The sequence below is a fragment of the Pongo abelii genome, chromosome 6 (genome assembly GCF_028885655.2).
Source record: "Pongo abelii isolate AG06213 chromosome 6, NHGRI_mPonAbe1-v2.0_pri, whole genome shotgun sequence".
In the NCBI taxonomy this organism is placed as follows: Eukaryota; Metazoa; Chordata; class Mammalia; order Primates; family Hominidae; genus Pongo; species Pongo abelii.
In genome coordinates, this window is record NC_071991.2 from 45,531,850 (window position 1) to 45,549,400 (window position 17,551).

At 40.2% G+C, this 17,551-nt stretch overlaps 1 protein-coding gene across 2 annotated transcripts in view; it reads right to left on the reverse strand.

Annotated features, from left to right (window-relative positions):
- POU6F2 (POU class 6 homeobox 2) overlaps positions 1-17,551 on the reverse strand; it is a 434,029-nt gene that overhangs the window by 50,243 nt on the left and 366,235 nt on the right. Inside the window, exon 6 of one of the 2 annotated variants that reach the window (XM_054560567.2) lies at positions 11,987-12,127. The exons of the other annotated variant lie outside the window; for it this stretch is intronic. Within the exon in view, the coding sequence (XP_054416542.1) occupies positions 11,987-12,127 (141 nt within the window). The remainder of the gene's footprint in view (positions 1-11,986; positions 12,128-17,551) is intronic. 2 annotated transcript variants of the gene reach the window in all.

Sequence of the window (17,551 nt, forward strand, 5' to 3'; positions counted from 1 at the left end):
TCAAATCCAGGCTCTATCGTTTACTGTATGGCTCTGGAAAGTTGGTTAACTTTTCTTTCTTTTTTTTTTTTTGAGACAGAGTCTCACTCTGTCACCCAGGCTGGAGTGCAATGGTGCGATCTCAGCTCACTGCAACCTCCGCCTCCTGGGTTCAAGCGATTCTCTTGCCTCAGCCTCCCAAGTAGCTGGGACTACAGGTGCCTGCCTCTATACCTGGCTAATTTTTGTGTTTTTAGTAGAGACACGGTTTCACAATGTTGGCCAGGCTGGTCTCGAATTCCTGACCTGAAGTGATCTGCCTGCCTCAGCCTCCCAAAATGCTGGGATTACAAGCGTGAGCCACCGTGCCTGACCTGTTTAACTTTTCTGAGCCTTCAATTCCTTAGCTTTAAATTAGAGATGATAGTGCAAAATCATTGTGAGAATGAAATGAAATGAAATGAAATGACGAATTTATGCAAAAATGTTTATTGAATAGCATATTAGCATATATGAAATACTCCATTCAGGCCACAGATTTTATTACTGTATTTATGGTCTTTATGTGCCAGATGCCGTTCTAGCCACTTGGTTCTAGCTGCAGTGAACAAAACACAATGCTTTAAATTATCATTACAGTACAGTGATTAAAAGCAATCTCTATTAGACATAACTGAGTTTGAATCCAGCCATTTGTAGTTGGGTGATATTGGAAGTTTCTTAATGTGTATAATGGGAATAAAGTATATTGTGTGTGGTAGGAAAGATAAAGGAATATATCAAGTGCTTGGAGCATAAATAGCTGCTTGGCACGTGAATAGTGCTCAATTAGTGGCAGCAACATATTAATGTATTATTGCTATTAATACTAATCCTCCTAACAAACTTGAGAGGAATATATTGGTGTCATTTCATGGAAGAGATAACTTTAGCTGAGGAAGATTAAATATCTTGCCAGGGGGTGCAGAGCTGCTTGCAGATGAAGTCAGGATTCAGATTTGTCTGATTTGAAAGTCCATATTCTTTATCCTGGGCCACCTTTCATGTGAGTACATGGACATTTGCACTGTCCATCTCTGTTACTCTAAGGAGATTGGTTTATTGTATCTATTGGCCAGTATCTCATCTAGGGAGTGTGCAAAATTTTTTTCCTGTTTGTGTATCTGTGTGTTGTTTGATTAATAGCATTTACTTACAAATATAAAGCTGCGTCACATCTTGACTTCACTGTAGTATTCTGAACCCTCCACCTGATGACATCTTCTCAGGATCTATTTATATTGTTAGTTATACAGGTAGGAAAGCTTAGTTGATGAGAAAAATGGCAATTTGGAGTAATAGCTAGTGCACGAAATTCAATTGGATCATTCAAAGGCCTTCATTTGAACTTAGTCTGGCTCCTCTCACTGTTGTGAGTTGTGACTTTTCCATTCCTACCTAACTCTGATTTATTTCTCATTTCTTTCTTATTGGCTCTGTGAGTTGATGACATCTTTAAGAGCATTCATCATGTCAACAACTCACAGGCCAACAAGGAAGTTGGGTGCATTATTGGGCATATGGTGTGGTAAATGATATACTGAATTTGAAAGTTTAATGTTGCTCACATGTGAATTTAATGTTTTCTCCTCTCTGATAATGCTCATCTTAACTATAAACATAGTTTGCAGATGGAGCTGATGTTGTTCTAGGATGCTAAATCAAAATTCAGCACTTCCTCCTTTTCTTGTCCGCCCTCCTTCTACTCAAATCAAGTTTAATTTTCATTCTATAGTTGGAAAAGCTGAGATATAAATGGCTTCCACTCCCATCCCTGACTTTTTGTTAAATACTAAAAAGGAGCCATCATCAACAGCCCATTGTATGGTCTTATTGATACTGAAATTGGTTCAGGATATAAATAACATATTTCCTCAATTATAGTATCCCCCTCAATTATAACATTTCAATGATCACTTCTTTTTTTTTTTTTTTACATTTTTAACATTTTTGAAATTAGGCTACTTCTAACAATCGATATATTTGTTAAGTGTGGTATTTTCTTTCCTCCCCTCCAAAAATCAGTGGTATGACTTTAAGTGTAATTTAAAATTAGTGGTGTCTTAGACTCAAAAGAATTTTTGTAATTCTTGCTCTATCAATCTCACAGAGTAAGAAGACTCAAAATACAGCATTCGATATTTCTCTTTTTCTTTGGAAGGGTTTACCTCATTCTGGGTGGATCTAGAAATGTGTGGGGTCTTGCCACATTAGGAGCTCAATCAATTCTAACATCACTGTGCTGCGTGGGACAACAATCTTCAGCTGCAATCTTCAGCACAACAGAAGATTCACTGGGATAGGGTTTTCTATTGAGCTCTGAAAGGCTCATTTGATGAGTGCCCATACGAAGCACTCACCATGCATTTCTTTCCTCATTGCTAGGTTGCCTCACTGGAAGGCGGGACACCTATGGACACCTTAAGGCGATTTTCTCTGGCAGGAAGTGGAGATCTGATACAGACTTTTCAAGAATGTCTCATTGCTTTAGACAATTCCCTGACACTACCTGTCCAGTTTCTTTGATTAGCAAAAATAATCATAGTATGAATACCAGTTAAAATATCCTGTATTTATTCGGTAAGGTTTACATCTCTTTACAGTTTTCGTGTGTGTGTGTGTGTGTGTGTGTGTGTGTGTGTGTGTATGCCTTCAAGAGAACTCTGTGAGGTTGACAGAGCAAGAATTACAATTCCCATTTGCAGATGGAGAAATGAAGGTTCTGGAGTTTGTGACATGTCTATGGAACAGCCAGGAAATGAACCAGGTCTCTGAACCTGAGAAAATCAGGGTGATATGGAAGGATGGGAATGGACTTGGAACGCAAATCTCAGTTCTGCCACTTCCAGAAGATGTTATCCCAGGGAGTCACTTAACCCTTATGTCTTGAGAGTTTGCTCATTTGTGCAACTGAGATAGTCAAACCTACCATGAACTGCTCTGTTAGGATTATAGATTATACCAGCCCCAGGGTGAAGCCTTAATGCATGGGAGATATTATTTTCACTGTTCTTTTCTAGAAGTCACTTGGCCCAAAGGAACATTCAGCTAAAGCCTGGCACTCCTCTAAGAATTAAGCCAGTTAAAGAGCTTTGCACCCAGTTAGAATTCATGTGAACATTCGTTATAGTATTTTGCCATAAGGGGGCACTAATTGGAATGTAAACTATGCTCATGAAAGAAAGATCTAATATGTCAGACTAGCTCTGAGGGAGCTGTTTGTAAATGGCATCTTGTTATGTAGTACCTGTTTAGAATTATAGCTGTTATTTAGGTTGCTTCATTAGTTAATTGGTCCTCTCCTATCCTTAGACAGACAGGATGTGCCAACAGACTAGATTTAGGAGCCCACAAGAAAACATTTCCCAATTCCCCGGAAAACGAAATACTCATGGATAAAAATTAAAAAGATGGGGCAGGAGCAGTGGCTCACGCCTGTAATCCCAGCATTTTGGGAGGCTGAGGCAGGTGGATCGCCTGAGGTCAGAAGTTCGAGACCAGCCTGGCCAGCATGGTGCAACCCGTCTCTACTAAAAATACAAAAATTAGCTGGGCGTGGTGGTGTGAGCCTGTAATCCCAGCTACTCGGGAGGCTGAAGCAGGAGAATCGCTTGAACCCAGGAGGTGGAGGTTGCAGGGAGCCGAGATTATGCCATTGCACTCCAGCCTAGGCAACAAAAGTGAAGCTCCCTCTCCAAAAACAAAAACAAACAAACAAAAAAATTAAAAAGATAAACAAAACGCTGCAGCAGCCAGAAGTGAGAAAAGCGACAGCACCCCAGTTCTGCTTTAGGTGAGAGAAACCTTGGTCCTCTCTAGCTCAATCTTCAGAGAGAATCCTGCAAACTAGATTTCTCACTGTGTATTCCTGCACATCCCTTTTATGGCAGCTTGCACTGCTGAGTTTTGCTGGGGAAGGAGGGTAGAAAGAAAGAGTTCAGAGAGGGCTTTCCTTTCAGTTCTTTAAGTTAACCCTAAAGCGATTGATAACTCTTTCATTTAAGAAAAGGGGGGGGGGGGGTAGAAGGATGGAGGGCGGGGCGACCTTGGGCGGGGCCGCACCCGCAGTCCTAAGGAGGCACAGCCCGGCGCTTCTGCTGGGGCCCTGACGTCCCGCGTGTCGGCAGCTGGGCCGCCCCGCAGCAAAGCTTCCTGTCAAGTCCGCCGCCCGCGGAGTCCCTGCGCATCGGGGCTCAACAGCGCCATTTACGATCAAGAGGGTCCCAGGCCTCAGGACGGCGAGGACACTTCCGCCCTTCACTCCACAGCCGCCCCCTCCACTCCCCCTCTGCCCGGGCACTGCAGGAGATCCCCTTCAGCGAGCGCCTCGGATCGTCCCACGTTCATTTGCCTTCGGTTTGCATATTACGAGTCCCTGGGACTTTTGGGAACAGTTTGAGATCCCTTATCTCTGCAAACGTGTTATGTAGGTGTGTGTCCTCAAAACAGCACAGAAATCACTGCGAAGCCCCGGTTGCGAAGGAAATCCCCATTGGAAGAGGTTCTTTTCTGATTTAAATCACTATTTCGCATTTTTAAAAACGTGGATAGGAATGAGTGTGAATGGCTTCCTGCAGCATTTTTTGAAGTGGGCTCTGCCAGCGTGAACTCTAGGAAGTGTTCGGTTGGGGAAAACAGGGTTAAGAAAGTTAAAGGGGTTGCTGGGGTGAAGCTCGGTGGGGCAGCCCTGCCGCCTGGCTCCGCCCGCGGGTGGGTCCCACGCGAGACGGCTGCGCGGCGCTGCCCGGCTCCTCGGACCAGGGGATCTTCGTTTGTGGGGCATCTTGAGAGGCTCGTTATTTTCCTGAAGCGCACATTTAGGGAAAAACGGCATTAATGCAACTGGTTCTCCTGAAATGAGGAACTAAAGCTCTCAACTGGGCTGTAAGGGGAAATCTGATATGTTAGTAGAAAGATTGAGTTTGTTTATTGTTTTATCTTTATAACTCAGATGAAGTCAGGGTAAAATTCCTATAATGTTACTAATTCCATGAACATGTATATTTCCCAGTCTCTAGAAAGAGCTGATTTAAGAAATATTATTCGACTTAAAAAAATGCTACTTGAAGTATAGTTCACACAAGGTGACTTAATTTTTACACCTTTTAAAATAAAATTTCCTATAATGACATTGCAAATGAGACAATACAAGCTTTTTTCAGTTTTTTTTTGGTTTATAAAAGATGGCCAAAGCCATTAGTTAAGCAACGTGATATGAATAGATTGCTCTGTTCATAATATTTGAGAAAACATACAGACACCAACTCTGAATTTTCAACAAAACATGTTTGATTCTTATTTATGCAAAATATAGAAACAATATATTCTATTGCCTTTTTTATATTTAAAAATGGTATTATTCTGTACATATTATTTCGTATCTTGCTTCTTCAATCAATATTTTGGAGTAAAAATGAAGAACGTGCATGGAAAGGGTTCATTTTATCATGGCAATCACTTTGGGAATGGGAGAAGAAGGTGCTACGGTTTCAGCTGTGTCTGTCATGTTTTGTTCCTTTCTTTTCTTAAATTTTTTAAAATTAATTAATTAATTAATTTTTTTTTTCCTGTGGCTGCTTCCTGCCGCTCCTACCCCTCTGTTTCTTTTAAAAATAAGCAAGAAGGCCGGGCGCGGTGGCTCACGCCTGTAATCCCAGCACTTTGGGAGGCCGAGGCAGGCGGATCACGAGGTCAGGAGATTGAGACCATCCTTGCTAACACGGTGAAACCCCGTCTATACTAAAAAATACAAAAAAAAAAAAAAAAAAAAAAAATTAGCCGGGCGTGGTGGCGGGCGCCTGCAGTCCCAGCCACTCGGGAGGCTGAGGCAGGAGAATGGCGTGCACCTGGGAGGCGGAGCTTGCGGTGAGCCGAGATCGCGCCACTGCACTCCAGCCTGGGCAACAAGCGAGACTCCGTCTCAAAAAAAAAAAAAAAAAAAAAAAAGCAAGAAAACTGAAGCTAATATGGAAAAAATTGTTGATATCTAGGTGGTTAAACATTAGTGCCTTTTGTATTGTTTTGCAAAAATTATTTTCTATGCATTTGACATGTTTCATTGTTTAAAATGAAATACAGTAATGTATGTGAATCTCCCTAAACTCCTGATCAACTGACTTTGGCAGGATATTTCTAATGCACCTCATTTATTTAGTCACATGGTCAGAATTACACATATTTCTTTTCCACAGGGTTTGAAAATAATTTTACAAATGTGTTCAGCTATGGCTTTGTTAGTTCTTCTTGGCAGATCTAATAAAACCTAGAGAGGGACTCAACACTCACTGAATAAATTCATTATATCTCAATCCTTTGGCTGAGATTTGCATTTACTACAACTTTATTTTCATTTATTTTGTAGTGATTTGCTTTAAAAGATTCTCATGTATTTAAACGATGGGCTAATTACTTTAGCAACCCACAGTTCAGGGTCAATTGCTGGTTTTTCATCCTAAGAGAATAGCCACGATTTATTAAATGCTTATGGCATATATCAGGCACTGTGCCAAGCACTTTTTCTACCACATTTAACCCCACAACAAATATATGTGAGAAGCCTATCATTCCTGTTTTACTGATGAGGAAACAGAGGCCCAGAAAAAAGTTTTATAACTTATCCAAGGTCCACACAACTAAGAAGTGACAGTGTTTGGGTTCCAATAAAAGTCCATGCTTTTAGCTACTCTCTTGCTCTCCGGATATGTTATTTATCTTATTACAACTCAGAGCAACATCCCCATCTGAACATCATGTTGCTTCAATTCTAAGATACGTATTTTTAACCATGTTTGAAAGTGATGACATTGGGATGGCCTTTCAGTTGATGCGTACATCCATGGTGCTGGTGGTGTTCCTGCCTCTGCATCCACCCCTCTCCAGCCCAGAGTTTTGAATAGAGTTGAGTGGCAATCAATGGTTTTGTACAATCAAAGGCATATCCTCTAAGTCATAATGCATAGGCTACTGTCAGAACAATTTGATTGCCTTTCTTTCATCATGGCCTTGTGGTCATTGTAGGAGGCAGCCCCTATCCTACACTGATCCAGAAAATCCTTCCAAATCTCACCAAACCAACTCTGCTCAGCTGTCATACAATAGTATGTGCGTTCTTGAGTAACCTGACTAGGTAAGTCTCTTTACTTTTCCTTCTTTTTAATACTTTGAAATAATAATGTTTAGTTGATTTCCCCCCCTTGACTGGCTTTTTAAGGACCAACGTGTTTGACTTTACTTGCTGCCACTTAAGAAAATCTCACAGTGGTCTAGGACTTAATTTCATCAGGAAACATTCTGAGCTTCAGTTAAAATGTGGAATGCTTTCTTTAGCGCCAGTATAAAATAAAATTTCATTTGCTTTTACTTTTCTGCAATAACGCCAATAAGGAGATATTGCCAGGGGCACCAGGGAAGCCAATTCTATAGCTGAACAAATCGATAGTAAATCTACTTGCCAAATCTTGAACATACCCACTGAATAAGTGTTAAGAGCACGTATATACACTCACACTTTCCCTCCTCCCTACTGATCTATCCAAGCTAAGGGTAAGATTTCCTCAAAATAACTTAATGTCCTACTACTAAGATTTTCACATTCTCAAACTCCTCACACATACACAGACTTCAGCATGGGTTTTTGTGCACAGTTATGAACTGAAGACACATACCATCTTGATTAATAGGTAGCATTTATTGGGTGATAGCATTATTGAGTGATGATTATGTGCCTGATGCCATTCTCAGGACTTAAATCCTAGGACCTGGTGTTATTATTGTCTCCATTTTTCAGATGAAGAAATTGAAGCACTGAATAAGGAAACTGCCCAGTCTCACAGCTGGTGTATGGCAGTCTGGCTCCAGAACCCTTTCTTTTTGCTTGTACGCTGTACTGCCTTTTGCTGCATGTCCAGATCAAATATAGGTTTGCAGAAACTATGAGTCAAAAGTCTTAACAATGATGATGATGATAATTATGCAATCATTTATTGAGAATACCTGTGTACTCAGGCACTGTGGTAGGCTTTCCCCACATATTATTTCATTTAATCTTCACAACCTAGGAGCTTAGATTTTATTATCCTTACTTTATAATTGGCAAAACAGAGGCTCAGAGAGCTCAAGTAATTTGCCCAAGGTCACAGAGCCAGTTATGGGCCAACCTGGAATTCAAACAAGTCCACAGCTAGAACCCAATCCATTGCCCACCTGCCACACTTGCATGATTTCCAGATCCAGTAAACAAAGAGAACTAGGATGTTTTTCTCAGCAATGCCAAAGTCATGATCAATTTCATGACTACTAATTTCAGGAGGACACATGCTACCTTCCCACCTCAGAGTAAAGTTGGGTAAGATATAACTTTAACATCCCTGGGTAAGATATGTACTTTATGATTTTATTTATTTATTTTGGAGACAGGGTCTCACTCTGTCACCCAGGCTGGAGTGCAGTGGCACAATCTCGGCTCACTGCAACCTCTGCCTCCCAAGTAGCTGGGACTACAGGTACCTGCCACCAGACCCAGCTAATATTTTTTGTAGAGACAGAGTTTCGCCATGTTGTCCAGGCTGGTCTCAAACTCCTGGACTCAAGCGATCCACCTGCCTTGGCCTTCCACAGTGCTGGGATTACAGGCATGAGCCACCATGCCTGGCCTCTACTCTATGACTTTAGAATGCAGTATTTCTATTCAAATTCATAACTCTATTGAATAGTGTCTGTTCTTTGAATTAATGACACACGAATGGGTGGGGTCAGAAAGTTATAAAAACGACTGAAGTTTTTCCTCCATGTTTGCTCATAATAACTACTGGTTGGGAAAAAGAAAAAGGAGCAGGAATAAAATTCTTCAATATATGGAGATTTCCTATCTCTTTAAATTTACTCATATCCAGTTAATAGAAACAGAGTCAGATGCCAAGATAGGGAAGCAAAACTGCCAAGTCCCAGGTGGAGGGACTTCTTTCTGTTGAGAGTTGAGGGCCAAGAGCCTGAAGGAAGATTCTGGCATGTCTCCCCATGTCGGGTGGGCATCTGCCCAGCCGAGGAGGCAGCCTTAGGACTGCTTGCCCTGCAAAACAGCACCACTGGCATAGGCTGTGGGCCCTGGGAGACACTGGGTATGTCTCACGGCTGCCTCATATAGGTTCTATTTGAATGTTAAGAATGAAACTATGGCTTAGGTAGGTTAAGTCATGGCTCTAAGATCATAAAACTAGAAAGAGGTGGAGCCTAAACTCAATCCCCGATAGGTCTGAATTCAAAGTCTTAACTACTGAATCTTGTCTTTTGTTTCCGGGTAGCCAAAAGAATCTAGCAGGAGGGGAGGATCAGAACATTTCTGATAATAGAACCCCCATCTCACCCCACCCCTTCTCAACAGACCTAACCTCACCAAACTATCAGTAGAGTAAAACATGCTTTTCACACTTAGGTTTAGGTTATAATGTGATTACTCCTGGGTGAACTTCCAAATGTAAACAATAGTTGATGTCAAGAACTCAAGTGAAAGAATCTTTAAATACATTCAGAGTTTTCTCTTTGTACCTTTTCTGGGAAAGTACTATGGAGATTTTTAAGAAATTGAAAATGGGCTGGGTGGAGTAATCCTACTTTACATGGTATTTTGAGCAAGGCTAATTGTAAGAATCTGGTTCCAGTGTATTGCTACCTTTTGTGCCACGTTAACTTAAGCCAAAGGAATATGCACACACACAAACAAAAAACACATAATTTTTGCCGATCTTTTTTGGTGTAATTTGACCATAGGCTGTTCACCTCACTTCACAGGGCCACACAAATATCTCTGTGCCAACAGGTGTAGGACATGCACTGTTTCCTGGGAAGATAAGCGGGTTTATATTCTAAACATCAAAAAAACAAAAAACAAACAAAACCAACCATATCGCTACATGAATATGGCCAATTATGCACTGGAAGTTTGAGTATTTTAACTCTTGAACTCTTTCTGCACTAGGTGGAAGACATGACCCCCTTGGGCACATGTGTTAAAACTTAAGATTTCATGAGTAGGCATTATTGATTTCTCTGTGAATGTAATTTTTTTTCCCACTTTTCCTCCTAAGGTTTGTGTACCACATCAAATAAACGATCATACCACAGTTTCTAAAATAAGATATTTTAAAGTCAACTCTTATTCAATGTATGCACAGTACCAATCAATCTTCTACTTGGAAGATCATTTTCTAATGGGTACTTATGGGCTGGGAAAACTATACCTGGGGTTTGGTGGCAAAGGCCAAAAAAAGCAAAGGTAGTAACTCTAGCCCCTGAGAATATCTAATTGGCAAAGTAATCAGCCCTTAAATCATCAGAAGAATAAACTCCTAATAATTCCTTCTAAATAATAATGGATTTTCTGCATCACAAGTATTCAAGTGATGGAGCATATCAGTGTATTTTACTTAGATGTAGGTACAAAAATATCAGAGGAAATATCTGTCGGTGGATATGGTTTCTATCTTGAACTCCTAAAATTTACATCTCAAGGGCCAGCTCCCTGGCAGGAGTGAGGCAGGGTGTCCTATTTCTGGGCACAGCTCTATGAAGCAGCGAACTGATGTGAGTATGAGTTATAGATATTAAAACCAACTTTTCCTCTAATACCCCGTCCCTCCAGAAATCTTAATAGGCTTTTAAGAGCCTCCATTTAGAGCTGGCTGCATAAAATGATCCTTCGATGAAAAGAGATTGGAACAAGGGTTAAAGCAGACATTGAAAGGTTACTGTAGAGGGCACAGTGTTCATACAACCCTCCTTTAATATGTGCGGTGTGCACCTGTGATAAGATGATTCATTACATGGGGCCTCTCTTTGACAAGCTCCATCGTTCAGCCCTCGGGGTTCTGACGGGACAATCCTGCACCCGCCCAGGAAATAAAACAAGGTCAGCTTTTTTTTCCCTGGGACGTAGACAGAGACGATTTAGCTTATAATGCATCCTTGTTTACTCTTTATGTAAAATAAAAACAGGGTTCAAGACATCGAAATGCCTGCTCTCCACAGAACAGGCCAAGCAGGGAGTATGCAAACACACTGCTGGGCAAATAAATAAGGCTGGGGGGAAAAGTCTTTGTGAGAATGCTAGCACCTTCTCCCTTGGATTTCATGATCAGTCACACTGGAAAACCAAGGGTCCTAACCACTGGGGTCTGAGACAGGCCTTCGGATGGAGGGTACCCCGACATCATCAGCTTCATCTCGTTTGCTTTTTATGCAGCTTTTCGGTTTATTGGGTCGTCTGAAGCTCTTCCAGGATCTTGTATGAACATTACCTGGCACATTAGCAGTGTGAGGGGACAGACCCTCTCTCATGATATGAGGAAGGTTTACTACCCCTGACATACTGAAGTAAATCAACAAGCATGCCAGAGGTTGCCTGGCTTCCGTGGGAATTGGCAGGAGGCCAGGGGCCATGGGGCTGACTTGCAATTTGCTTCATTCTAACTCACCCCTTTTCTTTGTTGCTTTTACAAGACTTCTTCATCACCTTCCCATACATTCAAAAATTGGCTTTGTTGAGACTAATTTTGATATCTCACAGCAATTATGGAAGGAAACTGATCAGTTTCCCTCATTATCCAAGTTTTTCCTTAAGTGAAAAGTAAAAAAAAGCAAAACTGACATTTTATTTTTAAGATGTAACTTTTTTTTTTTGAAAGACTGCCCCTGTAATGCAAAGTAACTTCTTCATACAAGGTGATAACATGAGTCATAGTACAGAGATAAAAACAAAACAAAACTTTGACAATCTAGAGGTAGGAAAAAAATCTTGCTTCTAAAATATAGAAACACCTCCCAACCCTTCTCCTATTCTTGACATTGCTAGTAAACATTATTTATTTGCCTCGAATAGATGCGGTTACATATCACTGTCATGCAAAAGAAATTCATTTCCTTTCCGAGTTCAATCTGCCATAAAAATGCACTCTTGTTCCCATCTCCCACTCACCTGTCCTTGTGCATTAGTAACTAGTTGACCTGTGACCCCCTGAAGACTGGAGAGGGCATTGCCAAAGGCCTGTGAGCTTGCTATGGAGCTCATGGCTGCTGCAGCCGCTGCAGCCTGACTTGCTAGTGGATTATTAACCAGCTGCAAAGAGAGAAAAGATCACCGTGAAAACCACCGAGAGGCACAGGCACAGCACACGGACACAACATTGACTGTGGGGAGGTAGTTCTCGCCTCAATTGGCTCATGCAAAGGGGCCTGGAACCCACTGGAGGGGCGTGGCGAACATTCCCCAGGAAGCTCTGGGGTAGGGGGATGATGGAAACGAAGCTGCAAGGAAAATGTTGGGCAGCTTGATGGAGCCTGGATTTAGGGCTAGCCCAGGAGGGAATGATCCTGAACTTCAGGGGTGAGGTGGGCTGTTAGGACCTTCTGGAGTGGAGAAATGATTTCGCAGAAGCCCTCTAGACTAAATAAAACTCAGGAAATATCTGCTTTCCCTGAGGTAACCAGACAGAATAGGGGAGTAAACAGGATGGGGGTCGGGGAAAGAGAAGAATAGATTTTTGGGATTTCTGTGAATGAATTTATCATTTCCATTTGTGAATTGCAGTTTCTTTCAGGGACATCGAGTGAGGCAGTTGTCCCACCCCACTTTCTTGTTTGAGGGGAGAAGGAAACCAAAGCCAGTAGAAATGGAAATTTATGGCCTCTGTGCTCTCAGAGGGTGAGTCTAGGGCTGCAACAATTTTGGGGCTTTAACCTAACCACAGGATTCAAGGCCAATGAGAAATGTTGTTCGATGAATGGCCAGATTGACAACTGCTTGCTGTTGTAGCCGATATATGGTCTTTCCTCAGCCTCTTTCCTGGGACAAGAGTGAAACAGGGAGGAAGAAAGAGAGAGGGGGAGAGAGACCTGCTGGGGAGGAGGTTATGGCTGCCAAAATCTGTTTTTCCGTGGAGACCAATTCAATATTCTCCTTCCTGCCAATTTTCCACGCCACAGGTTTTCAGGCCTTCTGACCATGAGGCAGAAGTGTGGCTTCAACTAAAATCTGCATTTAGGTTAATGACTAGATATAAATTCAAGAAACATTTAAACTATTTTCACAGTATTGGTTTTGATACATGAATTTCATTTGTATTTATTCTAGGGTGTTATTTTTTTTCCCATATAGTTTCTCTCAAGTACAACAATTGTTGTGTTGGAAATAATGCATTTTCCATCACCAGTTCCCACATCCATGAAATTCCTGCATTTTTTCAGAAACCTGCCAACACTAAGACTTGGTGGAAAAAAATTAATGCCATACCTAATTCAAGTCTTGGAAGCTCTTCTAAAAATGCCACTTTTAAAACTTTCCTTTCTTCATTTTCTGTCTCAGTCTCTCTCTCTCTTTTCCTTCTTCCCTTCAAATCATATTTTATTTCTTAATTTCTTTGGAAATTTGCCTAGAGATTATACTATCTTATGAAGAAGGAAATATTAATTTATCAGAGAAAACATCAAAAAGGACAGGAATTTAATAATTATTTTTTCATTAATGTGATATCTTTATCTTATCGGTTTCTTTATTCATTTATAACTAAATTTCACATAACTGTTCTTCAGTAATTCTGCTGACCCAGCACATTTTTTTTAAAGATGAGAATCCATTTTAAGTTGATTACTTTATGTCTTTTGCCTTTATCTCTCTCCTAAAAGACAGTAATGATTTTCTTTTTAAGGAGAAAAAAATTCTCACTCATCAGCCTAAAGGGAAACCCTGTCTTATCCCAGATTACCACCATGGGATTTAAAATTCAGGTTGGTCTTGATTTTGATTTTTGGAGTATGTCTTTAAAGGATAGATGGGGTAACTATGTATCCAGAAGTAACTCTCCTTGTTTGTAGACTACCTGAAGTGAGAAGAGTTCATAATATGTTCTTTTTTTTTTTAACTTCTGAAGTGAGAAGACTGCTTGGGAAATACTGTCTCCGAACTGCCGGTACAGACACTGCCCATTGGTACAATATTTTTAGGTCATCTATCAATTGCTATGTTTGCATTTCTTTCATGCAATACAAGTTGAAATCATAATGAAATTCTTGAGTTTCAGGAATATCTCAAAATAAGCTTCTTCATCCTCAACAAATGATTAAATTATGTTCAGTTGGATCTTAGTGTTGACTATGGATTTGGTCCATGAATTTTGGGTGAACAATTTAAGTATCTGCATACAGAATGCTCTCTGAACAAGATAGGCAATTATTTATATTTAAAGAAAAGAAAACATTTTTTATTAATTGCAAGGCATTTCCCTAACATCTATGTTGATCAAAAATTCATATAGGAAATTATAGAATTATTCTCTGGATACAAAATAGCATAGATTGAGAATTTCCTACATTTAGGACACTAGTGTGTTGTTCAGATATAGTTCCATGCAGTTTGCTGCAAATTCAGTTATTGCATAAAGGATAAACAATTATTCTGAATACAAAACAAAGCCTCTACTTAAAAGTGGGCTTCTGAGCCTTTGTGTTTTGGGGTCAGAAATTGGTATATTTCAACTGCTTTGGATGGCTGCCTTGGCAACCACAAATATATAGGTTTGGCTTATTTTTAATGTTTATTTCCTCTGTATTCTGGTCCTAGGTTAAAATCTAGTTTGGTCCTCTTTTTGCCGCCTTTCCCTCTTAATGAAGCAAATGCCAACTCAGATGACTCTTTTACTTCCTACCGGCATTCCAGTAGGTCTTTGTGGAAGTTGTTTGGGTTCTGGGGAGATGCCCTGCTGTCCCTGTAGAACTAGAGCTAGAACCACAGTCACGGAGTGTGGTGTGCACAGACAGTGGGTGCAAGCCAATCTGTAAGCTGACAGCATTCCAGGAGGACCATTGGTGGTGTTGATGGACGCAACTTTATACATACATATCTTTTGGCTTCTCTGTCTGTGACTGCCAAGGCAGGGATGTAATATGCATTAAAATATGTGGCAGGAAAGTGGAGGGGGTGGTCAGGAAACCGCACGTGTTCTTCTCATCACCTCAGGTCATGTCACTCTGTATTGCCTCCAGTCATATCATGTTAGCACTGCTCCTATCAATATTTTTTGATTGGAGACTCTGGGTAGATTTGGACAGCGGGGAACCCAGGAACAATAAATGCACATAATGAGCATGTTATTGTTCCGGGACCAACTGGATATTTTGAAGCTGCTGCAAGTTTATGCCTTCAGATCTTTCATTGCCAATGTACCTAACCAGCAAAGGATGGCCCAAATGAAGTCTGACTGTAATACATGGTCTTGTTTTCAACAGACTAGCTTAAAAGACATGATGAATTCTGGTGTATGCTTGTTGATAAATGTGGAAGCTTTCTAAAGGAAGGATTTGCAGAGGGCTAGAGTTCTTATGTTATATACAAATGGATTCTGGGCCTTGAATACATCAAGTTCTACTTCTGGAGTCTAAAAACCCACTAAGAGAAGCATTGATATCTTAAGACAGTTTTCTCCTCCCTGGAATTTTAGAGAATACAACAACAGAATAATTTTTTAAAGTAGTTTTATGCCAGTGAGGAAGGGCTCCAAGCCTCACATTCCCCTGCTCGCCCATTAATGCAGCTGAGGGCATCAGCTCTGAAAACAGACTGCCTTGGTTTGTGACTTTAAGTAAATCACACTTCATTTTCTCATGGGTAAAATGGGTACAAAAAGAATATCACACACAGGGTTAGGATGAGAATTAAATGAGATAATGCATTAAAAAATTTTAGAATAATACCTAGCATACATTATTTTCTTAATAAATGCTAGCTAATGTTCTGATGGTTTATACTGTGCATGAAGATTTTGAATTAATCAACTTAGAATTAGAACTTGCCTCCATAAATATCTTTTTTCTTTGGAAATAATATGAACAAGAGTAACTATTCCCTATTTTTAGAGCAATTTTATTTTACTTTTTTTCTTATAAAAAAAGATCAGCTTGAAGAATGTGTAAAAGTATTTTAGAGTAGAGAGCATAAGCAAAAAGTATTTAAAACAGGGCTTCATCTGCTTGTCTTGGGCCTGTCCTATTTGATTGGATTAGCTCATCTATAGAGAAAGTAGTGTTTAGAGCCTGAAGCCAGGGTCAATGGGTGACAGCAAGAGAAGACATTACCGTATTTATAGTATGTTTTCCTCATCCTTAGTTTGCAACATTGGTTAGATTTCCATAAGGGCAACCATTTTGGAGTTTAATTCCTGCCTCACGTCAAAATATTGTGAATAAGTCCATCTCACAGTTGCTGATTTGACAGTGAGGGAATGCAGGAAAAAGATTTGCAAAAAAAAAAAAAAAAAAAAAAATTCCTTTAGGATTTGCAGTGATTTATTTCTATGACTACATATCAATATGGATATTTGGTGCTCATCTCATAATGAGAATAAATCCATATTTCCAAATCTATATACTTTGTGCATCTCCTTGCTGTCTGTGTACATGAAATGGTGATGAGAAAAAAAGCTTTGATAAAGTCTCCCCAGGGAGCACCCTTAGATGATGTCATATGGATGTCACCATAGATAATATCATATGATGGAAGAAAGTTTTTCCTAAGTCATGTCCCATATTCTCTTTCTCTGAAAGATGCGTAGTTTGCATCCTGGAAAGAATTCAGTTTCCTTAAATCTGAACATTAGTAGTCATAATATTTTTCATGCAAATGGGCTGATTATATGATTCTATTATTATAAATCTCATTTACAAAAATATGGCAGCATGATGAGGCAATTTAGCTATGGTATTATATTCCTATGTTTATGTCTTCATTCTAAGAGGGACTTATGAATGCAGCTGCCTCAAAACCTTTCTTTGGAGCCTAATTGCCCATGATCTATAGTTCTATCATTCTCCTCATGAGCTATGTGGATTTTATAGAGTATGGATTCTGGAGCAGCTCTTTTTTGCTACTAACTTTTCAATTTAGAACCCTGGAACTGTGGTGCCATTTGTTTTCAAATGAGGATATTCATAAACGCATTCATCACTATTCACTCCTCATTTAAGGTTTGAAATGACTCAGCCGTGGATGCCTAGAAACAGCAGGGCAAATGCAGCTTTTGAGTTCATTGACGTACATTAGGACCTTGACTTTTCCTATATGTATGAAAAAGTGTCTCTTGGTTCCTTGGGATTCTTCTAACCAAATCAGTACTTCCATATCTTACCCTCAAGTCTTCTCTTAAAAGGTCAAGAAATTATCAGTAGACAAATATTGGAAGAGTGACCATATTTATCTCAACAACGTGCTTGATGTGTGTTTTATCCTACTAAATTTTTCCCCCGGGTCTCATCATTATTGTTGTGTTATAACAATACCCTCATAACAGTTAGAAAACCAGTTTTGTGGGTTCCAGTATTGAGCCAGGATTTGCTGCTCACTGTCTGCCCACCCTTCCCTGTAGTGGTGGCAGTGTGCTAGATGCTGACCTTCCCACTCTCTGCCAACCGTCTCCATTGACCACTGCTGAGAGATTTTTGGGGCTGGGGTGCTTGAGATTGAGAGATGCCTCTGAGGCACTGCAACATCCTA